Source organism: Neopsephotus bourkii, unplaced genomic scaffold (assembly GCF_033783945.1).
Source record: "Neopsephotus bourkii isolate Nb327-2 ecotype Australia unplaced genomic scaffold, CSIRO-AGI_Nbou_v1 NB_272, whole genome shotgun sequence".
In the NCBI taxonomy this organism is placed as follows: domain Eukaryota; kingdom Metazoa; phylum Chordata; class Aves; order Psittaciformes; family Psittacidae; genus Neopsephotus; species Neopsephotus bourkii.
This window is the reverse complement of record NW_026900781.1, coordinates 142,677-169,990: the sequence shown is the minus strand read 5'-3', so window position 1 is coordinate 169,990 and position 27,314 is coordinate 142,677. Positions and strand designations below refer to the sequence as shown.

The following is a 27,314-nucleotide window of genomic DNA, read 5'->3' as shown; positions in this document are numbered from 1 at the left end:
ACCATCTCTCCACCATCATCCCACCACACCGGCACTCACCGGGGCATGGCTGCAGGTTGCACTCAGCCATCTCCTCAGTGTCAGTGGCACTGCAGGGCTCCCCCCCAGCGCTCTCCTGGCACTCACGGTGCCGGGAGGTGTTGCCACCACCACAGCTGCGGGAGCAGGGGCTCCATGGGGACCAGGGCCCATAGACAGGACACGCCAGTGCCGGGCAGGTGAAGGTCCCGTTCCTGCAGGTGCTGTGCCAGGAGTGACACCAGCATCAGTCTTGGACCACGGGCTGTGCCACATGGCACAAGGCACCCATCGCACCATGGTGGCACCCACCAGTTGTGGCAGCCGTGCTCGGCCGCCTGCCCTGGCCACAGCTCCCGGGTGCCGTTGGCAGTGGGCAGCCCGCAGCGGCACTGGCCCACCGGCACACACAGCCCATCCTGCAGCAGCTGTCCCGGGGGGCACCGGCACCCTGTGGGCACACAGGGGCAGGGCTGAACCCATGGGTGCTGTGGGTGCTCCCAAGGACATGGGGGCCAGGGGGCTTCACCATGGGGATGTACATGGGTGCACTGGGGGGCAGTTGGTGCTTTGAGGCAGGGTTAATGGGGGGAGCTGTGCTAGGGTCAGGGGGCATGCTATGGGGTGGGAGCTGTGCTATGGAGCACAGGTGTGTACTATGGGGCAGGGGCTGTGCTGTGAGGCAGGAGGCCATTCTATGAGAAGTGAGGTTTACTATGGGGCAGGGGAGGATGTTATGGAGTGGGGGACGTGCTAGAGGGCTGGGGATGTGTTATTGGTCAAGGGGCCATACTATGGGGCAGGATGCTGTGCAACGAGGTGGGGAGCTGTGTTAAGGAATCGCAGGCGTGTGCTGTGGGGTAAAGGGTGTGCTATGGTGTATGAGACCGTGATATAGGGCTGTGAGTGTGCTAATGGTCAGGGGACTGCGCTATGAGGTGGGGCACCCCCCTATGGGTCAGGGTGTGCCGCAGCTCGGTGCACATACCCGGTTCACAGGGTCCCTGCAGACACTCGACGTGGGGCCAGAGGTCAGCGCAGGCATGGGGGCACCGGTTGGCGCAGGACATGGTGAAGACCCGTCCACGCTCATCACACCCCTCGCCTGGGCACATTGGTGTTAAGGTGAGGCACTGGCGCCAGCACCGGCACCGGCACCGGCACCGGCACCCACCGCATGCAGGCATTACCTGCGCAGGCAGCGGTGTTGCAGCTCTGGGTCTGGGCACGGGCCCCGTGGCACTGCCGATCACCCGCCGGGTGCTGGGGCCGGCGCTGGCGCAGGCGGTAGCCACCGCTGCAGGGGTCCTGGCAGGGTCCCCAGGGCCCCCACGACCCCCAGAGGCAGAGGTCTGTACAACACGGAGGTCACTGGGCACCGCGGGGACCCGGCCTGGCCCTCGTCTCTCTCCCTGGGTCCAGTGTGCAGGGGAGCACTCACCGTCACAGGGGATGTCCTGGCACTGGATGCCCTCGGGGGTGCAGGTGCTGTGGGGACACGGGCGGCCCCCATCCTGATCCCCATCCCTGTCCCTATCTCCCCATCCCCACCCCACCGCAGTCCCTTCACTGACCATTGCCGGCAGGGTCCCTGCATCCAGCTCTCCCCCAGGCTCCCATTGCCGCCCTCCCGCGGGCACAGGGCCGGACAGGGCCCCTCGGCACAGTCCCGGCTCTGCTCCTGCGGGCCCTCGCATGGCACAGCACCCGCCACTGCGATGGCGGTCCTGGGGGGACACCGAGGTCACCCACTGCATGGGGGGGGGCACAACAGCACCTGGCCCGGGTGCCCACTGGGTGCTCTGTGTCCCCCCACAGGTGCCATTTCCCCCCCTGCAAGTGCCACATGTGCCCTCCGGGTGCTGTGTCCCCATTCAGTGCCATGAGTGTACCCCATGTGCCATGTCCCCCTCCCCTCCCCCAGGTGCCATATGATCCCATATGTCCCTCCCAGGTGCCATGTGTCTCCCCTGCTGCTGTGTCTCCCATGTCCTCCCCAGGTGCCATGTCCCTCTGGGTGCTATATGTTCCTCCCAAGTGCTGTGTGCCCCCCATGTGCGGTGTACCCCCCTGGTGCACATGTCCCCTAGGTACCCTGTGTATCGCTGGGGTGCTGCCATCCCCTTCCCAAGTGCCATATGTCTTCAGGTGCCACGTGTCCCACCTGGGTGCCATGTCCCAAGGGTGCCATACATACCCCCCTGATGCTGTGTCCCCCCATACAGTGTGTCCCACGCATTTTGCCCCCTCCCAGGTGCCATACATCCCCCAGGTGCTATGGGTTCTGTATCCCCTGGGAGCCGGATCTCCCGTGTCCTCTCCAGGTGCCATTTCCCCCTGCCACAAGTCTCATGCATCCCCCCCCGGCTCTGTGTGTCCCCCAGGGTACCACATCCCCTTGTGTGTGTGTGCCACCCCGTCCCCGCGCCCGGTGCCACCTGTGCCTGTGCTGCCGCCCGTGCCCGCAGGTCACGCTGCAGGGCTCCCACCGGCCCCAGGGGCTCCAGCGGCACCGGGGCAGGGGGCACCCGTCGGGGGCGCAGCGCAGGCGCCCGCTCTCACACTCGCAGCTCTCGCACCCATCGCGGTGGCGGCTCCCGGGCTCCCACCCGCGCCCGGCCGCGTCCGTGCACTCGCAGCGGGTGAGGGGCACGCAGGCGCCGTCCTGCTCCAGGGACCCTGCGGGGCACGGGCACGCGTGGGGACACGGCACCGGCGCGGGGCTGCGGGGCCCGGAGAGGAGCGGGGCCGCACTCACCGTCGGGGCAGCGGCAGCCGGGCCGGCAGCGCTCCTCGGGCCCGCAGGACAGCCCCGCACGCAGGTCCCCGCAGTGCCGCGGGCACCGGTTGGCGCAGGGCACCAGCACCGTGCCCGGGGGACAGCTCTGCCCTGGGGGCGGCACCGACACGCACCGGTGACCCCGGTGATCCCGGTGAGTGAGCCCCGGTGAGCCCCGGTGCCGTGTCCGTACCGCAGGGCTGGGGGTTGCAGAGCCGCAGCTGGTGCCGCTCCCCCGGGCAGGGCTCACCCCCGTTCTTGGGAGGGGGCCGGGTGCAGGAGCGGCTGCGCAGGGAGCGGCCCCCCCCGCACGTCCGGTCACACCGGGACCAGGGGCTCCAGGGGGACCAGGCGCCGTTCACTGCATCATGGGGCGGGTCGGGGGGGGGTGTCCCCTCATCAGCCCCCTCTGACCCCCCACAACCTCCCCAAAGACCCCAACAAGCCTCCAATCCCCATCAACACCCCCCCAAGCCACCCAAGCGCACCCCAACAAGCCCCCAAAGCCCTCAAAAACCCCCAAACTCCTCCAAGACCCCCCCCGATTGCCTCCTGAGCCCCTCAACCTCCAAACCCACCCTGAGCCCCCAATCCCTCTCCAAACCCTTCCCCAATCCCACTGAGACCCCCCCAACTTCCCACAATCCCCCCGAGCTCCCCAAGCCCACCCCAAGCACCCCAAGAAGCCCCTCAATCCCCTCCCAAGCCCACCCTGAGCCCCCCAACAGCCCCCCCCCCAGCCCCACACCGGTGCAGGGGCGCAGGCCACAGGCGCGACGCTCGGTGCTGGCGCTGCCGATGTCGGGGCACCAGCGCCCCCCCGGCCCGGGGGGGGTGTACGCCCGCAGGCGCAGCTGCAGCCCCCCCCCGCAGCTGCGGGAGCAGCCGCCCCACTGGCCCCACGGCGTCCACTCGCAGTCACAGGCCCCACCGGGGCAGGGGGGGGCTGTGGGACCCCCGCAGCCATGAGCCCAGGGACACGGCTCCCCATCTATGGCCCTCCCAGTGCAGCGTGGCAGGATGTGTCCCCCCCATAACCCACACATTCAGTGGGGAAGGACCCCCCATAGCTCCCCAGTGTGATGGGGCAGGGTGTGCCTCCCCCTCCCATAGCCCACCCTTGCAGTGGGGCATGTCCCCACCCCATAATGCAGTGGGGCAGGGTGTCTCCCTCCCATAAGTGACCCGCACACTGGAGCAGGTTCCCCATATAGCACACTGCTGCAGTGGGGCAGGGTGTCCCCATAGCCCACCCTTGTAGATGGGGCAGGATCCCCCCCAATAGCTTGCGGCTTCCCTCCTTGCCATAGCCCACTCACACAATGGGGCAGGGTCCCCCCCCCGTGTCCCACCCATGCCATGGGGCAGGTTCCCCCCCCAGCCCCACACGCTGTGGGTCAGGCCCCCATGCCGCACCGTCGCAGTGGGGCAGGTTGCAGGCCCGCTGCTGCTCGCTCTCCCCGCTGCAGTCCCCGGCGCCGCTGCAGGAGCGGTTGCGGCTCTTGGTGGCCGGAGCCTCGGGGCGGGTGCAGGTCCTGGAGCAGGGGCTCCAGGGGGACCAGGGCCCGAAGCCTCCCTCGGCCTCAGGGCCTGGGGATGTGGGGCTGGGCCTCGACGTGGGGGTGGGCATGGCTGGGGGTAGAGAACATGGTGACACCTCCAAACCCCCGTGGGACCCATGGCCCCGTGGGGCAGGGGGGATGGGGATGGGGATGGGACTCATTGCAGGGCAGAGGGGATGCGGCTGAGACCTATGGCCTGGCATGATGGAATGGGAATGGGGATGTGCCAGGACCCACGGCAAGGGGACAGGATGTGGCTGTGACCCACGGCAAGGTCTGGGATGGGCCATGGCCCACAGCAGAGAGGCTGGGGCTGGGCTGTGACCCATGGGAGAAGGAATGGAGATGGCCTGCAACCCATGGCAGAGGGGACACCAGGGGCTGTGACCCATAGCAGAGGGGACAGGGATGGGCCATACATAACACACTGCAGCAAGGCTGTGACCCATAGCAGAGGGGACAGGGATGGGCCATACATAACACACTGCAGAAAGGCTGTGACCCATAGCAGAGGGGACAGGGATGGGGCTGTGACTCATTAGAGGGGCTGGGATGGGGCTGTGACGCACCGGGGCAGTCGGGGGTCCGGCAGTACATGGTGTCGGTGCGGGCTCCGGTGCAGTCCCGGCCCCCATAGGCCGGTGTGGGGCTGGTGCAGCCCCTTTGGCGTGTGCTGAGCCCCAGCCCCCCGCATGTGGGTGCACAGGGGCTCCAGGGGCTCCAGGACCCCCAAGCCCCATCCCGGCGGCAGCTCCCCAGCTCCGTGCAGTTCAGGTGGCCGTGATGGCACGTGCTGGGGGGCAGCGACAGGGGGGCTGTGGGGCAGCAGGGTGGTGGGGAGGGCAATGGGGTGATGTGTAAAGGGAGCTGGGTGATGGGTGAGGGTGGAAAGGGGCTGGGTGACGGGAGGGGAAGGACCATGGGGTAGGTGGTGGTGGGGAAGGGTCAATGGGCTGTGGGGAAGGGCAGTGGGGCACGCAGGGGTGCCCGGGCGGTGGGGCAGGCTCTGGCCATGGGTCGGGTCGCGGTGTGGGTCGCAGTCACTCACCAGTTGGTGCAGGCCGTGCGCACGGTGCCCCCCGCGGGCAGCTCCTGCCCGGGCAGCAGCCGGGGCTCGGCAGTGCCGGTGGATCCGTTCTGCAGCTCCCGCAGGAGCTGGGCCGGCAGCGCACACGGGCACTGCTGCACACCGGAACCAGCACCGGCACCGGGGCGCCAGGAGCACAGCATGGACCCGGGCACCCAGCGCCCCATGGAGCACCCATGGCCTCCGGGAGCATCCACCACCCCCGGAAGCACCCACGGACCTGGGCATCCCTCAATGTCCCGTGGGTGACCCCATGGCCTGGGCTCCTCCATGACCCCAGGTGGGATCCATCCCACCCCATCCCCATCCCCATCCCTATTCATTCCCATCCCCATTCCCACCCCATCCCATTTCAATCCCCATTATCTCCACTCCATCCCATCCCCATTCCCATCTCCATTCACATCCCCATTCATTCCCATTCCCATTCCCATTCATCCTCATTCCCACCCCCCCTCGCATCCCCATTCCCACCCCATCCCATTTTCATTCCCATTATCCCCACCTCATTCCCATTCCATCCCATCCCATTTCCATCCCAATTATCTCCACCCCATTCCCATTCCCATCTCCGTCCCCATTCCCATTCATTCCCATTCCCATTCCCATTCCCATTCCCACCCCACTCTATTTTCATTCCCATTATCCCCACCTCATTCCCATTCCATCCCATCCCATTTCCATCCCAATTATCTCCACCCCATCCCCATTCCCATCTCCATCCCCATCCCCATTCCCATTCATTCCCATCCCCATTCCCACCCCATCCCATTTTCATTCCCATTATCCCCACCTCATTCCCATTCCATCCCATTTCCATCCCAGTTATCCCCACCCCATCCCCATTCCCATCTCCATCCCCATCCCCATCCCCATCCCCATCCCCATCCCCATCCCCATCCCATTTTCATTCCCATTATCCCCACCTCATTCCCATTCCATCCCATCCCATTTCCAGCCCAGTTATCTCCAACCCATCCCCATTCCCATCTCCATCCCCATCCCCATCCATTCCCATCCCCATTCCCACCCCCCCCACCCCCGTTCCCTCCCCCGCGCTCACCCCCACGCAATCCCCGCGGTGCAGGAAGGTCCCCACGGGGCAGCCGCAGCCCTGGGCGCAGGCCCCGCCCCCGCAGCCCACGCGCCCGGACACGTGCGCGCAGCTGAACGGGCAGGCCCCGCCCACGCACTCGCGGAACACCCGCCCCCGCGGGCAGCCCGAGTCTGTGGGGCAGGGGGACGGGACAGGGCTGTGGGGCAGGGCTATAAAACAGGGGTGTGGGGCAGGGATGGGGGGTAGGAGCGTGGAACAGGTCTAAGGGATTGGGCTGTGGGGCAGAGCTGTGGGGCATGGGTGTGGGCCAAGGGTATAGGGCAGGGCTGGGGGTGGAGGTATGGGTGAGGGCCATGGGGCAAGGCTGTGGGTCAGGCAGTGGGGTAGGAGCATGGAACAGGTCTAAGGGATTGGGCTGTGGGGCAGAGCTGCAGGGCGTGGGTATGGGCAGGGGTACGTGTGAGGGCAGTAGGGCAGGGCTATGGAGCAGGGCCATGGGACAGGCTTAAGGGATACAGCTATAGAGCAAGGGTGTGGGGCAGGACTATGGGGCCGGCCTAAGGGATTGCGCTGTGGGACAGAGCTGTGGGACACGGGTATGGGGCAGGCCTAAGTGACAGGGCAGTAGATCAGGTCTATGGGGCAGGGCTGTGGGTCAAGGCTATGGAGAAGGGTCATGGGGCAGGCCTAAGGCACAGGATGGTGAGGCAGAGCTGTGAGGCATGGGGAGGAGTCAGGTCGTGGGTCAGGGTTATGGGTCGGGCCATGGGTCAGGTCATGGGTCAGGCTATGTGTTGGGCCATGGGTCAGGCCATGGGTCAGGCCGTGGGTCAGTCCGGCACTCACCACGGCACACATGGGTGTTGCACATCTGGCTCTGCAGGCCCAGCCCCACACACTCGGGCTGATGGCACTGCCGCCGGCGCAGCCGCTCGCCACCTCCACAGGAGACGCTGCAGGGGCCCCACGGCGACCACGCGCCCCACGGCTCCTCTGTGGGACACAGGATGGGGCCACTGGCTCGGACGGTGACCCCCGACCCCCACAGGCTTGGGGTGCTCAGCCCCACGCACCCCACATAACTGGGGCCATGCACGGCACCACGCGGCACAGTCGGATGCCGGTGCGGTTCACACGTCCCCCCATCACCCCGTGACCCCCGCGGTACCTGCGCAGGGCTCGGTGCCGCACACCATGGCCCCGGTGGTGCCGGTGCTGCGGGAGATCCCGGGGTGTTCCCCCATCCTGCCTCACACCCCCAGACCCACAGCACCCTGTTCTTCACACCCCAAACTGCACAGCACCCTTATCCCACAGATCCCCAATGCCAACAGCACCCCAAAGCCCCCATCACCCACCCCAAACCAAAGAGCTCCCCTAATCCCACAGCACCCAGCCCGTATCACCCCACCCCACAGCCCCCTAAGCCCCCCCGGCAAAGGGGGGGTCAATGTGCTCGGTGTCACCCACCGGTGCCGCAGGGCCCGTGGCACTGGCGCAGCTCCCACGCCGCCCCGGTGCAGGGCGCTCCGCCGGCAGCCGCCGCGGGGTTGGTGGGTGACCTGCGGGAAGGCGCAGCCGTGGGGTGCAGCCGCCCCATGGCTGTGGGGCAGAGCCCCGAAACCCAGCCTCGCACCTGAACCTCTCCTGCGTCCCCGCGCCGCAGCCGCCACTGCAGTGGGTCCACGGTGACCACGCGGACCAGCCGCAGTCCACAGCGCAGGACGTGGCCTCGCACGTCACGGTCCCGTTATGGCACGTGCTGTGGACAGGCACTGGGATGAGCCGTGCGGGCAAGCCAGGGGCACCCCCAAACCTCCCCGAACCCTTTGGGGTGCACCACGGGGGTGGCACTCACCACCGCCGGCAGCCCCGCAGGAACACCTCGCCGGGCCGGAGCTGCTCACCGGGCACATGGCACCGGCACTCACCGGCATCGACACAGCCGCCGTCCTGCAGGAACAGCCCCGGCGGGCACCAGCACCCTGCCAAGGGGTGCCCTCAGCACCGGGACCCGGCACCCAGACCCCCTCGGGCACCCAGACCCCCTCTAGCACCCAGACCCCCTCGGGCACCCAGACCCCCTCGAGCACCCAGACCCCCTCGGGCACCCAGACCCCTCGGGCACCCAGACCCACTCGAGCACCCAGACCCCCTGGAGCACCCAGACCCCTCGGGCACCCAGACCCCCTCGAGCACCCAGACCCCCTCGAGCACCCAGACCCCCTCGAGCACCCAGACCCCCTCGGGCACCCAGACCCCCCCGAGCACCCAGACCCCCTCGGGCACCCAGACCCCCTCGTGTACCCAGACCCCCTTGAGCACCCAGACCCCCTGGAGCACCCAGACCCCCTCGAGCACCCAGACCCCCTCGAGCACCCAGACCCCCTCGGCACCCCCTGGAGCACCCAGACCCCCTCGAGCACCCAGACCCCCTCGGGCACCCAGACCCCTTTGAGCACCCAGACCCCCTCGGGCACCCAGACCCCCCCGAGCACCCAGACCCCCCCGAGCACCCAGACCCCCTCGCGCACCCAGACCCCCCCGAGCACCCAGACCCCCTCGAGCACCCAGACCCCCTCGGGCACCCAGACCCCCTCGAGCACCCAGACCCCCTCGGGCACCCAGACCCCCCCGACCCACCCCCCCCACACCCAGACCCCCTCCACCCAACCCCCCAACCCCCCCCCAGCACCCAGACCCCCTCGACACCCAGACCCCCTCGGGCACCCAGACCCCCCCCACCCAGACCCCCTCGAGCACCCCCCCTCGGGCACCCAGACCCCTACACCCAGACCCCCCGAGCACCCAGACCCCCTACACCCAGACCCCTCGGGCACCCAGACCCCCCGGCACCCAGACCCCCTCACCCAGACCCCCTCGGGCACCCAGACCCAGCACCCAGACCCCCTCGGGACCCAGCACCCAACCCCCCACACCCAACCCCCACACCCAACCCCCCACCCCCTCCAGCACCCAGACCCCCTCGAACACCCAGACCCCCGACACCCAGACCCCCTCGGGCACCCAGACCCCTGGAGCACCCAGACCCCCTCGGGCACCCAGACCCCCCGAGCACCCAGACCCCCCGAGCACCCCACCCCCCCGGGCACCCAGACCCCCCCGAGCACCCAGACCCCCGAGCACCCAGACCCCGGCACCCAGCACACCCAGACCCGAGCACCCAGACCCCCCGAGCACCCAGACCCCCCCAGCCCCCAGCACCCAGACCCCCCCGAGCACCCAGACCCCCCACCCAGACCCCCCGCACCCAGACCCCCCCGAGCACCCAGACCCCCTCGAGCACCCAGACCCCCCCGAGCACCCAGACCCCCCCGAGCACCCAGACCCCCTTCGGGCACCCAGACCCCCCCTAGCACCCATCACTCACCGGCCTGGCAGCGCCGCTCGCAGGTGCCGTTGCCACCGAGGTCACCGCAGCTCCGGGTGCAGGGGGGCTCCCGTTCCCCCTCGCAGTCCTCGGCCCGCACCAGCACCATGCGGGGGCCGCAGGCTGGGGCCGGGGGCACAGGGGGTGCTCAGGGGTGCAAGGGGTACCCGGTGCCCCCATCCCCTTCCTATGTCCCCGTCCCCCGCAGTACCTGGGGGGCTCCCGCAGGGCTGGAGGCTGCAGGGCTGGGTCTGAAGATGCTCCCCCGGGCACGGAGCCCCCCCGTTCTTTGGGGGGGGGTCGCTGCAGCTCCGCTCCCGGCTCCGCACGCCCCCCCCACACGTGGCGTCGCAGGGGGACCAGGACCCCCAGTCTGCCCATCCACCAGGCACTGCGGGAGCCAGCAGCGAGTGAGGAACCCCGGACACCCCCATAGCCTCCCCCTGCCCCATGGCTCAGCCACGGCTCCCCCCATGGGAGGGTCCAGCCCCCCGAGCCCTGGGGCCATCGGGAACAAATGGGGGTGTCAGGGGTCCTTGGGGTGAGGGGTGGTACCCAGCGGTCCCTGGGCGATCTCCCATGGTGGAGAGGGGGTACATGGGGATCTCTAGAATGGGAAGGGGTCCCTTGGGGGTCCCAGGGGTGTCAGAGTGCACCCGGGGATGGGGGTACCCGGGGGATCTGTGGGCGGTCCTCAGGGTGGGAAACGGTCCCTGGGGCGACCCTGGGGTTCCCTGTGGGTGATGGGGGACCCCGGAGGTGCCGGAGGTACCTGGGCAGGCGCGCAGGAAGCAGACGCGGGTGTCGGGGGGGGTCGGTGAGCAGCCCCCCCCTGGCAGGGCCCGCCGCAGGGTGACCCCCAGCCCACAGGAGCGGCTGCAGGGACCCCAGTTCCCCCAAGGAGCCGGATCACAGGTGCCTGGGGGGGAGGCAGGGATGGGGGGGGGGGCAGTCCCCTCAACATTGGATTCCTGCAGATATGGTGCCCCCAAACCTGGACCCTCATCCTGGTGCTCCCCATCCATGGTGCTCCCCAGCACCAGCACCCCCAAACCCACAGCACCCCAAAAGTCACATCACCCCTAAATACACATCACCCCAAACCCTATGGTAGCTCTGAGCCCACAGCACCCCAAACCCCTCAGTACCCAGTCCACAGCACCCTAAATCTCACAGCACCCCTAACCCCATGGCAACCCAAAACCTATGGCACCCAGTCCACAACATCCCCAACCCTTTGGCACCCAGCCCCATGGCGTGAGCTCGGTGCTGTCCCCCTTGCCCCAGGTTCCCCCACATCCCATCCTGCTCTGGGGGAGCCCCCCACATCTGGGGGGGCCGTGCCTGGCCCTGCCCTATGCCCAGGGGTCCTCTCACCTTGGGGGCTAGGGCTGGAGACCCCTGTCAGTGCTGGGGGGGATCCGGTAGAGGGTGGCCCTGTGGGGATGCTGGTGCCTATCCCCGGGGTGCTGGGGGTTGTTGGGGTGTCAGGGGGGGCCGGTGCTGGCTCCGTGACTCCCGGCTCCATGGGGCTGCTAGCTGCAGTTGTGTGGGGACCCACAGCCATCATGTGGGGTTGGGGAAGGGGTTCAGCCCCTGGATGCCCTGGGGTACATAGGACGGAGATGGGGGGTCAGGACATGACCCCAGCACCCCAACTGCATGCAAGGACGGGGGAACCCCAACCGAGACCCCCAGCCCCCCCCTTCCCCACAAGAGGTACCTGGTGGAGTGGGCTCAGCACCTTTGGGTGGCAGCTGGGTCCCCATCCCAGGGGACACCTGCACGGAGACAGAGGGGTGTCACCTGCTGCCCTCCATCCCTTGTGCCCCCCCATTCCCCCTGTGCTCACCGTGGCTGGGGACACTGGCGGTGGCTGCGTGGTCGTGCTCAGCACCAAAACACCGGCTGCTATGGGGGCCGCAGGGCTGGGGATGTACAGCCAAGATAGGGGTTACCCACTGGGACACCCAGCTCCCATGGGAACCCCCAGTCCTGCTATGGTACCTGGTGGTGCTGCGGGGCCCACAGCTGGCCTCATCAGTGCCATCGGGGCAGTCGGTGACACCATCACAGAGGGGACCCCGCGGACCCCCGAGGACACATTCCCCGCTTCCGCACCGGAACTCCCCCATGGCACAGGGGTGCTGGCTCCGTGTCACCGGCACCGTCAGTGTCACCGGCGTCATCGGTATCACTGGCAGCATCACCGGTGTCACTGTCGCAGCCCCATGCCGGGCTGGGGGTACTTGGGGGGGAGAGGGCAGAGATGGGCAGTTCAAGGGCACCCACTGGTGGGGTGGGGGGGTTCCCCCATTGCCCCCAGTACCTGGGGGGCAGCCCAGCAGCTCCGCACGCAGCACAATGCGGTTGTGGAAGTCCTGGGGCAGGATGCGGACGTGCTGCGCCTGTACCATGCGGCCTAGCAGCCGCACCGCTGGCGTGCTGGCATCCTGGTTGCCCTGGAAGAGCTGGTGGGGGGACACAGGCAAACACGGAGGGGTGTACATGGATGTACACACACACACATGTGCACCATCACACGTGCACTGATGGCTGCGTGTGCAGCCGGTGGCACCTGGGCGTTGGTGGTGCCGTTGGTCAGGTCTCGGTAGCGGTGCCAGCGGGTGCCATCGGCGCTGAACTGCAGCAGGAACGCGGTGACGAAGGCATCGGAGGAGCCGGCTCCCCGCACCACCACTCCTGTGGGGGACAGCGCGGCACACGGTGGCACCGGTGGCACCATCAGCGCCGCGGCGGGCAGCCCGGCACCCACCGGTGATGTTGGCGGGCTGCAGCAGGTCCAGCTGCAGGAAGGGGGGTTCCTCGGGCAGCGCCGCGTAGGCATCATCCGGGGGGGCCCAGCCCTGCGGCGGCTCCCCATGGTCACCAGCGGGCAACCGGGCGGCGTGTGCCGGGCTCCCCGCCTGCGCCGATGAGGCACTGAAACTGCGGTCCGGGAGAGCCGCGGTGCCCAGCGGGAGGAAGCAGGGATCTGGAGGGATGTGGGAGCAGGTCAGGGTCTGGGGACACAGTCCCTGCATCCTGCTGGCGCTGGCAAGCCTCATGGTGCTGGTGCTCACCGCCAACGGGAGGCAGCGGGAAGGTGAGCAGGGAGGAGCCGGGGGGCTCTGTTGGAGCGGACGAGGGGGCCTCGGCTGTCGGCAGCGCCGGGGGAGCGGCCGTAACGTTGTCACCTGCAGCGGAGACCGTGTCAGGCGGCCCCTCTGGGATGGGACCCCCATCACGGCATTCGCTGCCCCGACTCACCCGCGGGGGCACAGTAGCAACAGGAGTCCCCGTGGCCATCAACCAGCACCCGGCCCTGCGGAGTGTCACTGTCACCATCAGCACCAACAGTGCCAGGACCGGCACCGGTGTCGCGGTCCCCCCCCCCGCCCTCACCTGCGGGCAGCCGGCGGCGCGGTGCGGGCAGTAGGGCGAGCACCGCACGGCCAGGCTGGGCAGGCACTGGCACACGTGGCACGGCTCCTCACGCCACCGCTCCCCCGGTGCGCGCCGGCGGCCCCGGGACTGGCACTGCCGGCACGGCGCCGTCTGGCACCTGCGGGAGCGGGGAGGTCGCACCGGGAGCCCGCCGCTCGCCCATCACCACCCCGGTGCACGCCCGCCGCACCTGCGAGCCTTGCGGTAGATGCCGCGGCAGTGCCGGCCGCCGCCGCGCTGGCTGGGGTTGGTGGGGCTGCGGAACGACCACTGCACGCTCTGCGTGCCGCAGGGCCCGGGGCAGTCGCCCCACGCCGACCACGCCGACCAGCCGCAGTGCACTGTGGACGGCACCGGCTCAGTGCGGGGCACCGGCACCTCCTCCCCGCGCCGCGGAGCCGCCGCTGCCGGGACTCACCGGCGCAGTCCGGGTTCTGCCGGCAGCGCCGGAGCTGCCCGCCCAGGCAGGCACAGAGCCGGCAGTCCACCTTCACCAGCTGCCCCGGGGCATGCCGCAGCCCCCCGGCCTCGCACGGGCACTCCCGCGGAGGCACGCACCGGCCCTCGTCCAGCACCAGCCCCGCAGCGCACCAGCACCCTGCCGCAAAGGGGGGCGCAGTGGGTGCTCCGCGGTGTTTGACCCCTGGCCCGCCCCATGGCCCTATGTGGGGACCTCGGGGCGCAGCGGCCCCCGCGCCCCTCACCTGGGCTGCAGGGCCGGTCCTGCCGGCAAGCGGCTCCGGTGGAGACGTCGGCGCAGGACGCGGGGCAGGGAGCGCAGGGCCATGGCCGCAGCCCCTCCGGGCAGGAGGAGGTGTTGGGGCAGCCCCCCGGGGTGCAGGGGGCTGGGGGGGGCGGGTTTAGCACCACTCACCCGTGGAGCCCCATGGAGCACACAGGGACCCACCAACAGAGCCCAACCATCCATCCCATGGAACCCACCAGCTCACAGCACCCACTCGATCCATGGAGCCCACCCATCCCACCAAGACCCTCTTACCCCACAGAGCCCACCTACTCCTTGGACCCCACTCACCCATGGAGCCAACCTCATGGAGCCCACCCACCCCTTTGGGACCCACTTGCCCCATAGAGCCCACCCACTCCATGAACACCCCAAACCCTATAGACCCCCCCACCCCACCTGTTTCAAGAGCACCGGGGGTCTCTCCAGGCAGATCACCACAGAGGCGGCCTCCGTTCCGAGGGGGTTGGCATTGCCGCTGCCGCTGCCGCAGCCCCCCGCAGCCCCCAGGGCACGAGGACCAGGGACCCCACTCGGCCCAGGCACCGTCAACTGTGGTGGGAGGGAGGCGGGAGGGTGGGATGCCCCCATGGGACCCCTCCTGGGACCCCCCCATGAGGCTTCTGCACCCACAGCCAGGACACTGGGGGAGTTTTGGATGGTTCTGAAGAGATACTGGGGTTCTAAAGGTGTAATGGGGTGTCCCAAAGGGGATTTGGATCATCTGGGAGGTATTGGGATGCTGCAGGGGAGCATTAGAGGATCCCTGGAGGGTATTTGGAACCTTCCCAAATCCCCTGGGGTAACCTCAGCCATGGGAACTCCCAATTCCCCAGCACCCGGCTACGGGAACCCCCACGTGAATCCTGAAACCCCCATGGGAACCACCAAATTCCCCAGGAGCCCCTAAATCCCCTGGGCAGTTCTGGCCATGAGGAACCCCACAGGAACCCCCATCCACTGCTGAGCAACCTCAGCCATGGAAACCTCTGCATCCCCCTTGGCACCCCAACCACAAGGACCCCCATACCCCACCAGGCACCCCACAGCCCCCCTGGACTGCTGCCACCATGGTCCCCCCGTCCCCCCCAGTTCCAGCCCCCCATTGCTGACAGCTCACTGGGGCAGGCGATGCTGAAGCACTGCTGCTGCTCCGCAGCCTGCCCGCGGCACCGGTGCAGCAATCCAGGACGCTGCTGGTGGCAGCCCCGTGTGCGGCGCTGCAGGCCGGGGCCACACGAGTGGGTGCAGGTGCCCCATGGCCCCCATAGCCCCCACTCGCCACAATCCCGCTCGTCCTCCCCACCGGCACCGCAGTCCGGAATGCCATCGCACACCTGTAACACCGGGGCAGCGCTGAGCCAGGAAGGGGGGTAACGGTGGCACCTGAGCGGGGTTGGGCATCCCGGTACCCAGATACCTGCTGGAAGGAAACACACTCGCCCCCACTGCAGGCGTATTCAGCGCAGGGCCCCCCTGTCCTGTTGCTCCCACTGGTGAGGCTGCGGCTCCCTGTGGAGGTGACGGTCCATAGTGGGGTGTTGTGGGGGGGTCTCCATCCCCATCCCCATCCCCGACCCACAGCCCACGGCCCTCACCGCAGAGCAGCTCATCCTCGCCCCGGGGGCAGTCGGTGTTCCCATCGCAGACCCTCGACACGTTGAGGCACAGGCCACTACCGCAGGCAAAGTGCCCGGGGCACGGCGGGATGGCGGTGGAGCCTGTGCCGGGGCACCATCAGCTGAGACCCCACCATGGGCACCACCACCATGGGGTGTCCCCATACACTGGGGAGGGGACACCGGAGGTCCCAGCTGCGCCGGCTCACCACAGCGGTCCTCGCTTTCGTCCGAGCGGTCGCGGCACTGCGGGATGCCGTCACAGAGGTGTCCATAGGGGACGCAGTCGGTGCCGTGGGCGCAGGGGAAGTGTCCGGGCTCACAGCTGCCGGCACAGCCCAGCTCATCGCTGCCGTCATGGCAGTCGGCCTCGCCGTCGCAGAGCCAGCCCCGAGGTGCGCACTCCCCACTGCGGCACGTGAAGGCCGAGGGGCCGCATGCCGGTGCTGTGGGCAGCGGGTCACCATGGGGTGCCCGTCCCTGTGGTCCCCACCATGCGCCATCCCGGTGCAGGGCCATGGGGTGCTGTATGGGGGGTCGGCTGCCCCACAGCACCGTCGCCCCTCACCTGCCGAGGTGTTGGTGGTGGGCACGGCAGCGGGCAGCACTGCCGCACACCCTGCCGGGCTCTCGTCCCAGCCGTCGCGACAGTCACTGGCACCGTCGCACACCGCAGCCTCGCCGATGCAGGAGCCATCAGGGCACGGGAGCTCCCCGGGGGCACAGGTCACCCGGTCTAGGGGGAAACACCCATTCCCATGGGGTGATGCCACCGTGGTTGAGGGGTCCCGGCGCGGGGCTGAGCCTCACCTGGGCAGAACTCCTCATCGGTGCCGTTGGCACAGTCCCGGTGGCCGTCACAGACAGCGGTTGGGGGCAGGCACTGTGTGTCGGGGCACTGGAGGTGCCCAGGGGGGCAGACGCAGCCGCGCTCGTCACTGAAGTCACCGCAGTCGTCGCGGCCATCGCAGCGGTGCGGGTACGGCACACACCGGCCCAATGCGCAGCGGAACTCACCCGCGCCGCAGCTCGGGCTGCAGCCTGCGGTGGTGGTGGCAGCTGTCGGGGACCCTGCACCATGGGGCTCAGACCCCCAGGGGGTGAGAGCTCAGGACCCCTCTCCATGCAAAACAGTCAGCCAGGAATGGGGGCTCAGACCCCCTCACTGTGGTGCACAGACCCCCAGGCATGGGGAGCTCAGGGTCCTTCACTGTGGGGCTCAGACCCCCATGGTCATGAGGGTCAAGACTCCTCACTAAGGTGTTCAGACCCCTTTGCTCATGGGACACAGACTCCCAGGGATGAGAAACTCAGACTCGCTCCCCATGGGGCACAGATCCCCAGGGACCCCTCACTATGGTGCATAGTCACTCAGGGATGGGGGGGCTCAGGCCTCCTCACCATGAGACTCAGACCCCCTGTCCATGCTGCACAGACCCTCAGGGTCAGAGGGCTCAGGACACCTCACTATGGCATTCAGAGCCCTTTGCCACAGGGCACAGACCCTCAATGAACTGGGGCTGAGGATACCTCGCTGTGGGGCAGCTCTGATGCCCAGGACCCCCACAACACCGCCCAACCCAGGCACAGCCATGGGGCATCCATGGGGCCGCTCACCTGCTTCATCCAAGTCGTCGGCGAGGCCGCAGTCCAGCTCCCCATCGCAGACGCGCTCGGGGGGGATGCAGCGCCCGCTGGCGCAGGAGAACTCGGGGGGCGCGCAGGAGGCCGTGGGGCAGCCGCTCTCGTCGGAGCCGTCGCCGCAGTCGCGGACACCGTCGCAGCGGGCTCCCCATGCCAGGCACTGCCCTCCGGCGCAGCGGTGCTGGTGCGGGGCGCAGCGCGGGGCGCACACCTCGTCGGAGCCGTCCCCGCAGTCCTCCTCGTTGTCGCACACCCAGGCCCCCGGCACGCAGCGCCCGTCAGCGCGGCACGAGAACTCCCACGCGGCGCACGGTGCCGGCGGGCACGGCTCCGGTGAGGATGGGCAGTGCCACCCACCCGCCACGCACGTGCTGCGGGGATGGCGGCGGCTCAGCCCGGGGTCCCCGTGGCTGCGCCAGGCCGGTACCAGCAGGGACTCACCAGTTCTTGCAGCCCTGCTGCACCGTGGCGCCGGGCGGGAAGGAGAAGCCGTCCCAGAAGCACGGGCACTCGTCGGGCTTGATGCAGCCTCCATCTGCCAGTGGGGAGGGGGAAAGGGGGCATTGGGTTGGGCTCCCCAACAGGGAGCGGAGCCACAGGCTGAGAAGGGGTCAAAGCACCAAGCACCATGGCCAGGAGGAGGGAGCTAGGTGCAAGGACAGCATGGTGGGCCCCACAGCAACCCACACCATTCCATGCAACCCCACGATGGTCCAACACATCTGCACGCTAGCCGCATGCCATACCCATGATCCCCTTAGCAGCCCACACCAGCTCCACATCAGCCCCACAGCACCCCATGCAGCCTCACACCAGCTCCATGCCTCCCCATACTGTCCGTGACACCCCATGCCAGCCCCACATCAGCCCCACACCACCCTACTGTGACCCATGCCAGCCCCACACCAGCCCGTGCTGGCCCCACATCACACCATGCAGCTCCATACCATCCCCACACCAGCCCACGTTGCCCATGACACCCCACACCACCCCACACCAGCCCCACCGGCGCCCAGCCTCACGGTGCAGGACCCTCCCTGGGGGGCAGAAGCACCCCTCCAGGCAGGACAGATCCCGGCAGCTCTCGGGGGGCTCGCGGCCAAGGCTGTGGCAGGTTGGGGGGCAGGGGGGTCCGCAGGGGGTGTACTCCAGCCCCCGCTCACACTGCAGGGCTGCAGACAGGGGTCAGGGTTGGACAATGCCAGGACCCCCCTGCCCCATCGCACTCACCCCCTTTCCCCCCCACAGCCCCATGGGGGACTCCTGCCCCCCTGCCCATCCCCATCACTTGTCTGGCTCAGCCATGGGACCCGCTGCAGCCTTGCCCAGCGGCTGGTGACTCACGGCACAGCTCCTGGCTCCTCCATCGCACATGGACGCCACGCCGGCCACATTCCTCGGCGTACGTGGCAATGGCTGTGCACAGGCACTCGCAGTCCCCACCGGAGTCACAGCTGCCGGCACAGCGCGTTTGGTGGGGGGGGGACAGTGGGACCCTCAATCCCCAACCCAGAGCTTACCAGTTTACCCCACTTACCCGCAGGCATCAAAGATGCACCAGTCGTAGAAGCGCTGGCACGGCACTGTGTCATGGCACGGCTCAAAGAGCCGCTGCCGGAGGATGCTGCAGCGCTGGCGGGCCCACGCTGCCCGGTGTGGGTTCTCCTGGGGGGAGCCAGTGCCACCATCAGCCTCCATCCCTCACCTTGGCCCCCAGCCACCACCGCCCCCACTGCCCATTCCAGTGCGTACGGTGCAGGGGTGCCATGCACTGGTGCCGTCCACCTCGGGGCAGAGCAGGCTGAGACGCCAGGAGTTGCCGAAGAGCTCGGCGCTGGGCTCCAGCACCCCTTGCCGGCTGGAGAGATCGTTCTCAGCGTCACCGTCGAAGTTGCCGCAGAGCCCAGCCACACGGCCCCGGTGCCGCGGCTCCAGCCGGACGTACACCCGTGTGCCTAGACAGCACGGCGCTCAGCACCGGCAGCCCGCCGCGGCACACTGCTGAGCACCCCTTCCCCTGCGTGCGGGTCTCACCTCCATCCCAGAGCACCGCCAGCCCCATGCGGGTGAGGAGGAGGAGGAAGAGGCCGGCGCGCTCCAGCGTCAGCCCAGTGCCGGTGTAGGCTTTTGGCGGTCGCACCGGGACCCCGTTCACCATCACATCCCTCCCTGCCGGGGCGGCGCAGGCTGTCAGAGACAGTGACCCCGCAGCACGCCCCTGTCCCCGCGCCACCGTCCTCATCCTCACCCCGCAGCATGTGCACCACGGTGTTGCCCATCACCACCACCACTGATTTGGTGCAGGTGACGCCGCCGGTGCCGCAGGGCACGTTCTCGGCGGTGACAGCAAAGAGCCCGTCGGCCTCGCGTGCCAGCAGGTACTCGCAGTCGCCAGGGAAGGAGAAGGCTCGGCCATCGAAGGTGATGTAGTGGGGGTCCCCCGTGGCCACACAGGTGCCGGCGCACTCCTCCTGGCCACAGTGCCAGCGCTGCTGCCGGCACACGCTGCAGGGGACAGGGCTCAGCCCCGGCACAGTGTGCCCGGTGTCCCCGGTGGGGCTGGGGGGGGGTCTTACCATGTGTTGCAGTCCCGGATGATGGTGTCATTGGGCCGGTACAGCTGCCCGCCGTGCTGGCACGGGCACTCAGCCGGAGACACGCAGCGCCCATCCTGCCAGCACACAGCCCCCCTGAGCTGGATGTGGATCCTCTCTGGCACATCCCCGTGGAGAGGGGGTCACTCACCAGGAAGACGGTGCCAGGGGGGCAGACGCAGCCATCGGTGATGCCGGCACAGGTGCCGTTGGGCTCGGCGCTGTCGCAGTGGCGCAGGCAGGAGCCTGGCACATGGATCAGCCCCCCAGGGCACAGGGCTGCCATGGGGCAGGAGGCTGCAGTGCAGCGCCACGACCCACCGGCACAGACACTGCAGGGACAGGGTACAGTGAGGGCATACCCGGCACCCACCACCCTGGAGGGCCCCCACCCAGCCAAAGCCATGCCAGGGTCTCCATATCGCCCATTCCCATTCTATGTCATCCCATTCCATTGCATCTTATCCCATCCCATCCTGTTTCCTTCCATCCTATTGTGTCCTAGTGAGTCTTTCCTTGTCCCATCCTGTCCCACTTTATCTATCCCACCACATCCTGTCCCATTCTATCCCATCTGTCTCATCCAGCTCCATTATGTCTCATCCTGTCCCCACCCCATCCTATCCTGTCCCCATCCCTTCTCCATCCTGTTCCCATTCCTACCCCATCCCATCCCCACCACCCCAGCACTGGGTCCATCTCCAGCCACGCTGGGGGCCAGGGGCGGGCTCTTCCTCGGTGGCCCTGGTGTGCTGCAGCAGGGACGGGCGATGAAAGCCGCCTATCCCGCGGTGCCATCCCAAACGGGCCATAGGGGGGTTTCATCACACGCCTCCTGCCACTGCCCCATCCCGCAGCACCGGACCAGTATCCCCCATCCCACCCACCCCAGCCGTGCCCTGCCCTCCAGCTGTGCCACACACCAGGTGCTGCAGCTCCGGCGGATGTGGCTGCCAGGCGGGAGGAGCGCGGTGCCGTGGTGGCAGGGGCAGGCTCCAGGCGGGACGCACATCCCACCCTCGGCCAGCACTAGCCCGGCCGGGCACTGGCAGCCGGGGACACAGAGTCCATCCAGGTTGCGGCAGGAGCCGGTCCCGTTGCTGTCACCGCGCAGGTCGGCGCAGGTCTGGCCACAGGGGCGGCCACAGTCCAGGTACCGCTGCCCCGCACCGCATGGCATGTCTGAGGGAGGGACACAGGGATGTCACTGACAGGGACAGCTCTGCCCTGCACGCTCCATGCACCCTTGGCACCAACCCCACTGTCCCCTGGGATGTGGTGGCTGCATCCACATCCTGTTCCCACCCCACCACCATCCTCATCCTGTTCCACCCCATCCCCAACACATCCCCATCACGTCCCATCCATATCCTATCAACCCACATCCCATCCCTTTCTCCACTCATCCCATCCCCAATCCCATCCCTTTCTCATCTCATTCCACCCCATCCCATTCCTATCCTCCCTTCATCCCATCCCTTTCCCATCTCATCCCATGCCACTCCCAGCCCCATCCCGTCCCCATGGCATCCTACCCCATCCTCATCTTCACCCCCATCTCCATCCTATTGACATCCCATCCCATTCTCATCCCACCCCATCATCCTCATCCCCATCACCATCCTCATCCTCACCCCCGTCCCATTCCAACCGTCATCCCCATCCTATTCACATCCCCATCCCATCCCATTCTCATCCCACCCCATCCCCATCCCCACTCTATCCTATCCCATTCCCACCCATCCCTACCGCAGAAGCTCTGGTTCCTCCACACCAGCTCCACTCCTTCCTGGCCACACTCCCGGGCATAGGCAGCCAACACCGGGCACAGGCAGCGCTGCCCATCCTGGCAGGTGCAGGCATCCCGCAGGCAGAGCTGCAGGAACGGCTCCGGGTCCACAACCTGGTGACACGGCTGGGGGTGGCAGTGCACGGTCAGGCCATGGCACTGGGCACCAGTACTCGGCTGGGATGGGGACCGGTGGCACCTGGAAGGCCGGGCCCTGCAGGATGGCACAGGCAGCCTCGGCGAGCTCCTGCTGCCCGGCAAAGTCACTGCAGGGCTCCAGTGGGACAGGTCCGAGCGCGGGGCACTCGCTGGACACCCGGTACTTGTTGGCGAAGGCGGCGACACTGATCTCCACATCACCTGCTGGCGTGGTGAACTCGTCCCCCTGGTTCCAGTTGTAGGTGCCGCAGAGACCCCGCACCTACCGCACCGGCACCGGCTCGGCATGGGATCCCACAGATAGATCCCAGCCCAGCTCTGCTCCCCGGGCACCACCAGCAGCTGGGGCTGACCTTGTGGGCGAAGGCGGGCTGGAGGGTGATGTAGGCAGCGGGGGCCTCCACCCCCCACAGGACGTGGGTCCCGAAGGTCTGGAGCAGCAGGAATGCCGAGGACACGCGCCGGATGCTCAGCTCGGCACTGGCAAAGGGCAGCGTCACCTCCTGCCCGTCCACCATCACCTCGCCTGTGCTGGCAGAGCGCAGCCACCTCAGGGCACAGCCACGGGCTGGCACCCCCCGTCCCACCGCAGCACCGGGAGGGTCCCCGCACGTCACCTGTGCCGTGGAGATGAGCAGAGATCCGGCGAGCGGTGATGGTGAGGGACCGGTGGCAGTGGAGGCGCTGGTGGCCATCACAAGCCTTGTGCTCAGCCGTGATCAGCAGCTGCCCCTCCACGAAGTCCTGGGGCACAGAGACCCTGCTGAAGGGGACCCCCGGGGCAATTCCCACCCTAGGGCAGGTCCCTACAGCCCCGGCACCAGTACAGCCGCCGCGGTGGCCGCCCTCACCTGCACCAGGGTGTAGGCACAGGCGCCCAGGAAGGAGAAGCGCCGGCGGTCGAAGGTGATGTAATGGTGGCCGCCCAGCACCGTGCACTCCGCAGGGCACCGGTCCTGGCTGCAGAGCCAGCGTCCACCCTGGCACACGCTGAGGGCACACCGGGATCACCGGGAGGGGACAGGACACATCGCGACCGCACTCAGTATGGACGCATATGTGCTTGTCCCCCCGCCCCAAACCAGCATGGTGCCCATCCGTGGGGTTCGTTCCAGTGCGGTGATGCTGGATCCAGCCATGGCATTGCTCACCACTGGTTGCAGCGCTGGCGGATGCTCTGTCCCGGGGCATAGCGCTGGTGGCGGTGGTGGCAGGGGCAGGCGCTTGGGGGCACGCAGAGCGCCCCATCCCGGTAGAGCCCTGGCGTGCACTCACAGCCGCCGGCACAGTCCCGGTGGCACGGCCCATCCTCGGCACTGCCAACAGCTGCACAGCTGGCAGGGCATGAGGAGACGCAGTCCGAGAACCTCTGTCCTGCGCCGCAGTGCCGCTCTGCCAGGACAAGCGCTGCACTCAGCACCAGCACCAGCCCTGCGGGGTCAGACCTCGGTGCCAGAGCACATTCCCAGGTCCCTACCGCAGAAGCCAGGCCGGCGCCAGTCGATGCTGGTTTGGTGCCGGGCACATTCCCGTGCATAGGCAGCGAAGGTGTCGCAGATGCTGGGGCTCGGCAACTGCCCTGCATCGCCTTCCCGGCACAGCAGCTCCAGGCACGCAGTGTGGAAGCCACCGGGCTCAACCTGGTGTGGGGATGGAGGGTGAGGACGGCGGCACCGGCACCTTCCAGTGCCCCAGCACCAGAGCTGCTCCTCACCTTGTCATGGCACTCACGGAAGGGCTCGGCCAGGAGCTTCCCACACGTGGCCTCGGCTGCCGGCCGTGCCGCATCGCCCGCTGCACAACCAGGGCTGAGCTCCACCGCGTCCCTGCAGCGGGGCTGAGCCCGGGGAGACCCTCAGAGCCGGGGTGAGCGCAGAGGGACCCCCAAGCAGACATGGGGTCCGGGCACACCCCGCACCTCGCTCTGCCCCGGTACCTCGGGGCTGGTGGCTGGGATCTTCCAGGAGTTACCAAAGCTGGCAGCAAAGGTGGCCACGTCCCCTCCGGGCTGCTGGAAGTCATCTGGGGACACAGGGAGGCGGCGGTAGGCAGGGGTCATGGCACATGGCCCCGGCACTGCATCTCCTCCCGCACGGGCATTGCCACCCATGCAGTGACGCTCACCTGTAGGGTCATCGTTGTAGGGGCCACAGAGCCCCCGTGTGCCGCCCCACAGCTCGGTGTCGACTGTCACTGTGACTGCCCAGCTCCTGTCCGAGCTCACCCGCACACCCAGCGCACTCGCCACGGCCACCCACTCACCCAGCCACGTCACGCTGATCCCTGCGGCACCACCGGGATTGGGGATGATGGGAACAAGGCAGCGGCTGGATCCCCCCTGCTGCAGCTTTGTCACCACCATCACCTGCGCCATTGGGGGTCTTGGCCCCACCAAGGCCCCAGCCCAGTGCCATCGGTGGCTGGCCGCCCCCCCTGCCCTCACCGTTGTGCAGGTACGGTTGTCCCTCGGGCACCGCCACACCGTCCACAGAGATGTTCCGTCCCTGGGCCACCACCGTGCCCACCCCGAAGGTCATGCGCAGTGCCTGCGGTGGCGCGGCATCAGCCAGGGCCAGGGCTACCACACCACACCACGGGGCCACGGCACGCCGTGGGGACAGACCAACGGCCCCACAGCCCCTAGAGAGACTCTCTGTGATGGGGCAGGGACCCTTCTCCCACCCCACCGCCAGTACCCGGGAACGGCCGGCAGTGATGGCGATGGCCCAAGCGCCGTCAGCAGCAGCGGCCAGGGTGTAGGTGCACTCGCCGGAGAAGTGGAAGTGTGTCCCATCAAAGGTGCGGTAGTGGGACCCTGCCCAGGTCATGCAGCCAGCCCTGAGGCCCCGGTGATGGGCGGCCGCTCCATGCAGGGACACAGGAGGTGATGGCCGTGGGGACACCTCTCCTGCGGCAAGGGGGGTGAGGCCGCTCTGCAAACATCCCATGGGACCCACCAGCCCCCCCCCCCGGGACCCCCAGACCCACCAGTGAGGGGCAGGCGGGTGCAGGAGAGGCACGGTGCGCTGGAACTGGAGCCGTTCCTCCAGCTGTGCCCCCAGGGGTGCCGGCAGCACTGGGACAGGCTCATAGCAGACAGGTTGCGGCTGCCAGCGGTGTCCTGGCACTGCCACGTGCCATAGCAGTGCCCCAGCAAGCCTTCGCCTGCGGCACAGGGAAGCACCTTGTCTCCACAGGGGATCACCGAGGACAATGGCACGGCGCTGCCACCGCACCTCAACACCCATCCCTACCTTCGGTGCAGTGGGGCCCACTCCAGCCCTGGCAGCAGGCGAGCACCGTGCGGTTCCACACCACCGGCCTTGTCTCCGGGGGCCTGCGGCATCAGGCACGGGATGCACAGCACGGGGATGGGTGCCCTGGTGCCCCCCCTTCCTGTGCCACGCACTGCACGTCCGCACCAGCACTCACCGGTAGATGTAACAGAGGGGGGTGCCAGAGTCAGGCTGGGGCTCACCGTGCTCCCCACCATAGACCCGGCGCATTCGGTCCCTGTCGATCCGCCATCCCGCCAGGCTGTAGTGGTAGAGGCTGGCGCAGGGCACTGCGTCCTCGCGCCGCGGTGTCACCTCCTCCTCCGCCGTATCCTGCACCGTCCTCTTGCACCACCGCCTGTGCGGCACAGCGGCACCCATTGTACCCCCCAAACCGCGCTGGGGACGGTGTCCCCACACCACGCCTCATCCCGGTTGCTGGTGTGGGGCTGTGGCACTGAGGACTCACCCAGTGGCTGCTTCCACCACAGCCACGCACAGCAGCAGGGAGGCCAGCACCGACCAGGACCGGTGCGCCATGGTCGTACCGCCACGGCTACCTTGGCAAAGGGGGATCTGTGTCACGAGTGGAGGGTCCCCATGGATCTCACCAGCAGCTCCCCATGATGGGGACTGCCCCAATATGGTCCCTCTTACCTGGGCGCTCCCTGTTCCGTCCCAGCTGGCTCTGGCACTGCCACTGCCCCAGCCTCACCACTGCTGCCCCCTTTTATGGTGTGGGGCTGCCTGATGGGGCCAGCTGTGGGGCTGGCGATTGGGCCCAGCTGCTGGGTGGGGTGGGGGGTGAGGCCATGGGAAGCCCCATCACCCCGTTTCCAGGGTGAATCCCCCAGGATTGTGCTGGGACAGTGGATCTGGAGCCCCCCCCCGGGCGGCTCAGCCCAGTGGGGCCACATCCTGGATCCGGCACATCCAGGATTAAGCATTAGGAGCATAGATGTGCCGTGATACCCATAGCCTAGCCCCCTAACCCAGCAATGCCTGTTGGTGCCCTGGGCCATGGACCCCCAAACCTTCCCCATAGGGACAGGGACACAGCTCCTGCTGCCCCTTGGCTGTCCCACAGGGCTTTGCCCCCACCCACTGCCACCCCCACAGCCGGGTCCCTGTTATCCTCCTGTGTCCCCACATCACACCCAGCCCCACGGTTGTGTCCCCCGTGTGTCCTCGCTGCCAGTAGCCCCATGAGTGAGTCCCCTCGAGTCTATCCCCGTGTCCCCACACCACCTCCAGCCCCACGTCAGGGTCCCCCCACATCCCCCCGTGTCCCCACACCCCCGACCCTTGCCCCTCCGGTGGGGGGGGGAAGAGGACCCGGTTCTCAGCCCAGGAGGGCCCTGGAGGGGGTACACTATGTGGGATAACGGGGGGGGGGGGTATGGGACACAGGGGGTGCAGCGCGGGGAGGGGCGGGAGCGGTTCCCCTGGTGCCCGGGATGGGGGAGGCGGACCCGGCAGGGGCGGGGGGACCGGCGGCCACCGCGGGCGAGGCGGGGCCCGGCGACGGCAGCGGCGGCGGGGCAGGTAGGAGCGGTGGGAGTAAGCGGCCCCCGCCCCGAGGCTGCGGTGACGGGCGCGATTTGGGAGAGCGGGCACCGGGAGACCGGGATTGGGGTCGGGAATGGGATCGGGACCGGGATCGGGATCGGGATCGGGACCGGCGGTGGAGGCACGCGCGAGCCCCGGAGCGGGGGGGGGGGAGGGGGGGCAAGAAGGGATCAATGGTGGGTGGGGGGTCAGGAAGGGCGGAGGGAGGAGGAAGGCGAGGAGGGGCGGGGGGCAGGAAGGGAGCGGGGAAACCGGGGGGGCGGGACAGGATGGCGGAGGGGGGGATTGGGGGGAAGCGCCGGGTGTGGTGGGACAGAGGGGGGAATAGAAGGGTTTGGGGGGGTGTATTGGGCATAGAGGGGGCTTGGGCACAGGGGGACACAGGGGGAATGGGATGGGGGGACTGTGAGCTGAGCATGGGAATGGGGTGGGGACATCACACTGGTGGGTGACAGCCCGGGGTGTGTCCCCGGCTGCCACCCCTCTGCGGGGGGATCAGGGCTGGGGGGACCCCGTGCCTCCCCATCCATCACTGACACCAAATGAGACCCCGCGGGTGGGACGGAGGCAGCGGTGCCT

At 68.4% G+C, this 27,314-nt stretch overlaps 1 protein-coding gene across 1 annotated transcript in view; it reads right to left on the bottom strand.

Annotated features, from left to right (window-relative positions):
• Positions 1-25,706, bottom strand: part of LOC133208417 (SCO-spondin-like) — a 29,785-nt gene extending 4,079 nt beyond the window's left edge. The window contains exons 1-69 of the mRNA XM_061346243.1: positions 25,636-25,706; positions 25,324-25,524; positions 25,146-25,228; positions 24,880-25,056; positions 24,588-24,799; positions 24,335-24,437; positions 24,016-24,174; positions 23,828-23,913; positions 23,606-23,728; positions 23,369-23,531; positions 23,043-23,283; positions 22,743-22,881; positions 22,509-22,635; positions 22,245-22,417; positions 21,932-22,153; positions 21,693-21,858; positions 20,867-21,125; positions 20,095-20,275; positions 19,926-20,020; positions 19,598-19,854; positions 19,384-19,518; positions 19,102-19,304; positions 18,887-19,014; positions 18,694-18,803; positions 18,372-18,521; positions 17,791-17,884; positions 17,323-17,720; positions 16,516-16,746; positions 16,274-16,441; positions 15,915-16,151; positions 15,685-15,807; positions 15,507-15,598; positions 15,207-15,423; positions 14,486-14,638; positions 14,046-14,186; positions 13,760-13,939; positions 13,532-13,682; positions 13,300-13,459; positions 13,165-13,219; positions 12,978-13,091; positions 12,671-12,889; positions 12,473-12,597; positions 12,224-12,365; positions 11,902-12,142; positions 11,747-11,834; positions 11,618-11,675; positions 11,272-11,499; positions 10,667-10,813; positions 10,106-10,285; positions 9,895-10,017; positions 8,362-8,488; positions 8,140-8,265; positions 7,970-8,065; positions 7,672-7,748; positions 7,350-7,496; positions 6,510-6,673; positions 5,408-5,541; positions 4,929-5,152; positions 4,214-4,429; positions 3,546-3,743; positions 2,991-3,158; positions 2,777-2,908; positions 2,457-2,697; positions 1,593-1,745; positions 1,460-1,506; positions 1,209-1,370; positions 1,007-1,123; positions 331-469; positions 40-242 (exon numbers count right to left, since the gene is read on the bottom strand). Coding sequence (XP_061202227.1) covers positions 40-242; positions 331-469; positions 1,007-1,123; positions 1,209-1,370; positions 1,460-1,506; positions 1,593-1,745; positions 2,457-2,697; positions 2,777-2,908; positions 2,991-3,158; positions 3,546-3,743; positions 4,214-4,429; positions 4,929-5,152; positions 5,408-5,541; positions 6,510-6,673; positions 7,350-7,496; positions 7,672-7,748; positions 7,970-8,065; positions 8,140-8,265; positions 8,362-8,488; positions 9,895-10,017; positions 10,106-10,285; positions 10,667-10,813; positions 11,272-11,499; positions 11,618-11,675; positions 11,747-11,834; positions 11,902-12,142; positions 12,224-12,365; positions 12,473-12,597; positions 12,671-12,889; positions 12,978-13,091; positions 13,165-13,219; positions 13,300-13,459; positions 13,532-13,682; positions 13,760-13,939; positions 14,046-14,186; positions 14,486-14,638; positions 15,207-15,423; positions 15,507-15,598; positions 15,685-15,807; positions 15,915-16,151; positions 16,274-16,441; positions 16,516-16,746; positions 17,323-17,720; positions 17,791-17,884; positions 18,372-18,521; positions 18,694-18,803; positions 18,887-19,014; positions 19,102-19,304; positions 19,384-19,518; positions 19,598-19,854; positions 19,926-20,020; positions 20,095-20,275; positions 20,867-21,125; positions 21,693-21,858; positions 21,932-22,153; positions 22,245-22,417; positions 22,509-22,635; positions 22,743-22,881; positions 23,043-23,283; positions 23,369-23,531; positions 23,606-23,728; positions 23,828-23,913; positions 24,016-24,174; positions 24,335-24,437; positions 24,588-24,799; positions 24,880-25,056; positions 25,146-25,228; positions 25,324-25,524; positions 25,636-25,706 — 10,900 coding nt within the window. The remainder of the gene's footprint in view (positions 1-39; positions 243-330; positions 470-1,006; positions 1,124-1,208; positions 1,371-1,459; positions 1,507-1,592; positions 1,746-2,456; positions 2,698-2,776; positions 2,909-2,990; positions 3,159-3,545; positions 3,744-4,213; positions 4,430-4,928; positions 5,153-5,407; positions 5,542-6,509; positions 6,674-7,349; positions 7,497-7,671; positions 7,749-7,969; positions 8,066-8,139; positions 8,266-8,361; positions 8,489-9,894; positions 10,018-10,105; positions 10,286-10,666; positions 10,814-11,271; positions 11,500-11,617; positions 11,676-11,746; positions 11,835-11,901; positions 12,143-12,223; positions 12,366-12,472; positions 12,598-12,670; positions 12,890-12,977; positions 13,092-13,164; positions 13,220-13,299; positions 13,460-13,531; positions 13,683-13,759; positions 13,940-14,045; positions 14,187-14,485; positions 14,639-15,206; positions 15,424-15,506; positions 15,599-15,684; positions 15,808-15,914; positions 16,152-16,273; positions 16,442-16,515; positions 16,747-17,322; positions 17,721-17,790; positions 17,885-18,371; positions 18,522-18,693; positions 18,804-18,886; positions 19,015-19,101; positions 19,305-19,383; positions 19,519-19,597; positions 19,855-19,925; positions 20,021-20,094; positions 20,276-20,866; positions 21,126-21,692; positions 21,859-21,931; positions 22,154-22,244; positions 22,418-22,508; positions 22,636-22,742; positions 22,882-23,042; positions 23,284-23,368; positions 23,532-23,605; positions 23,729-23,827; positions 23,914-24,015; positions 24,175-24,334; positions 24,438-24,587; positions 24,800-24,879; positions 25,057-25,145; positions 25,229-25,323; positions 25,525-25,635) is intronic.
• Between the last annotated feature and the right edge of the window lie 1,608 nt (positions 25,707-27,314).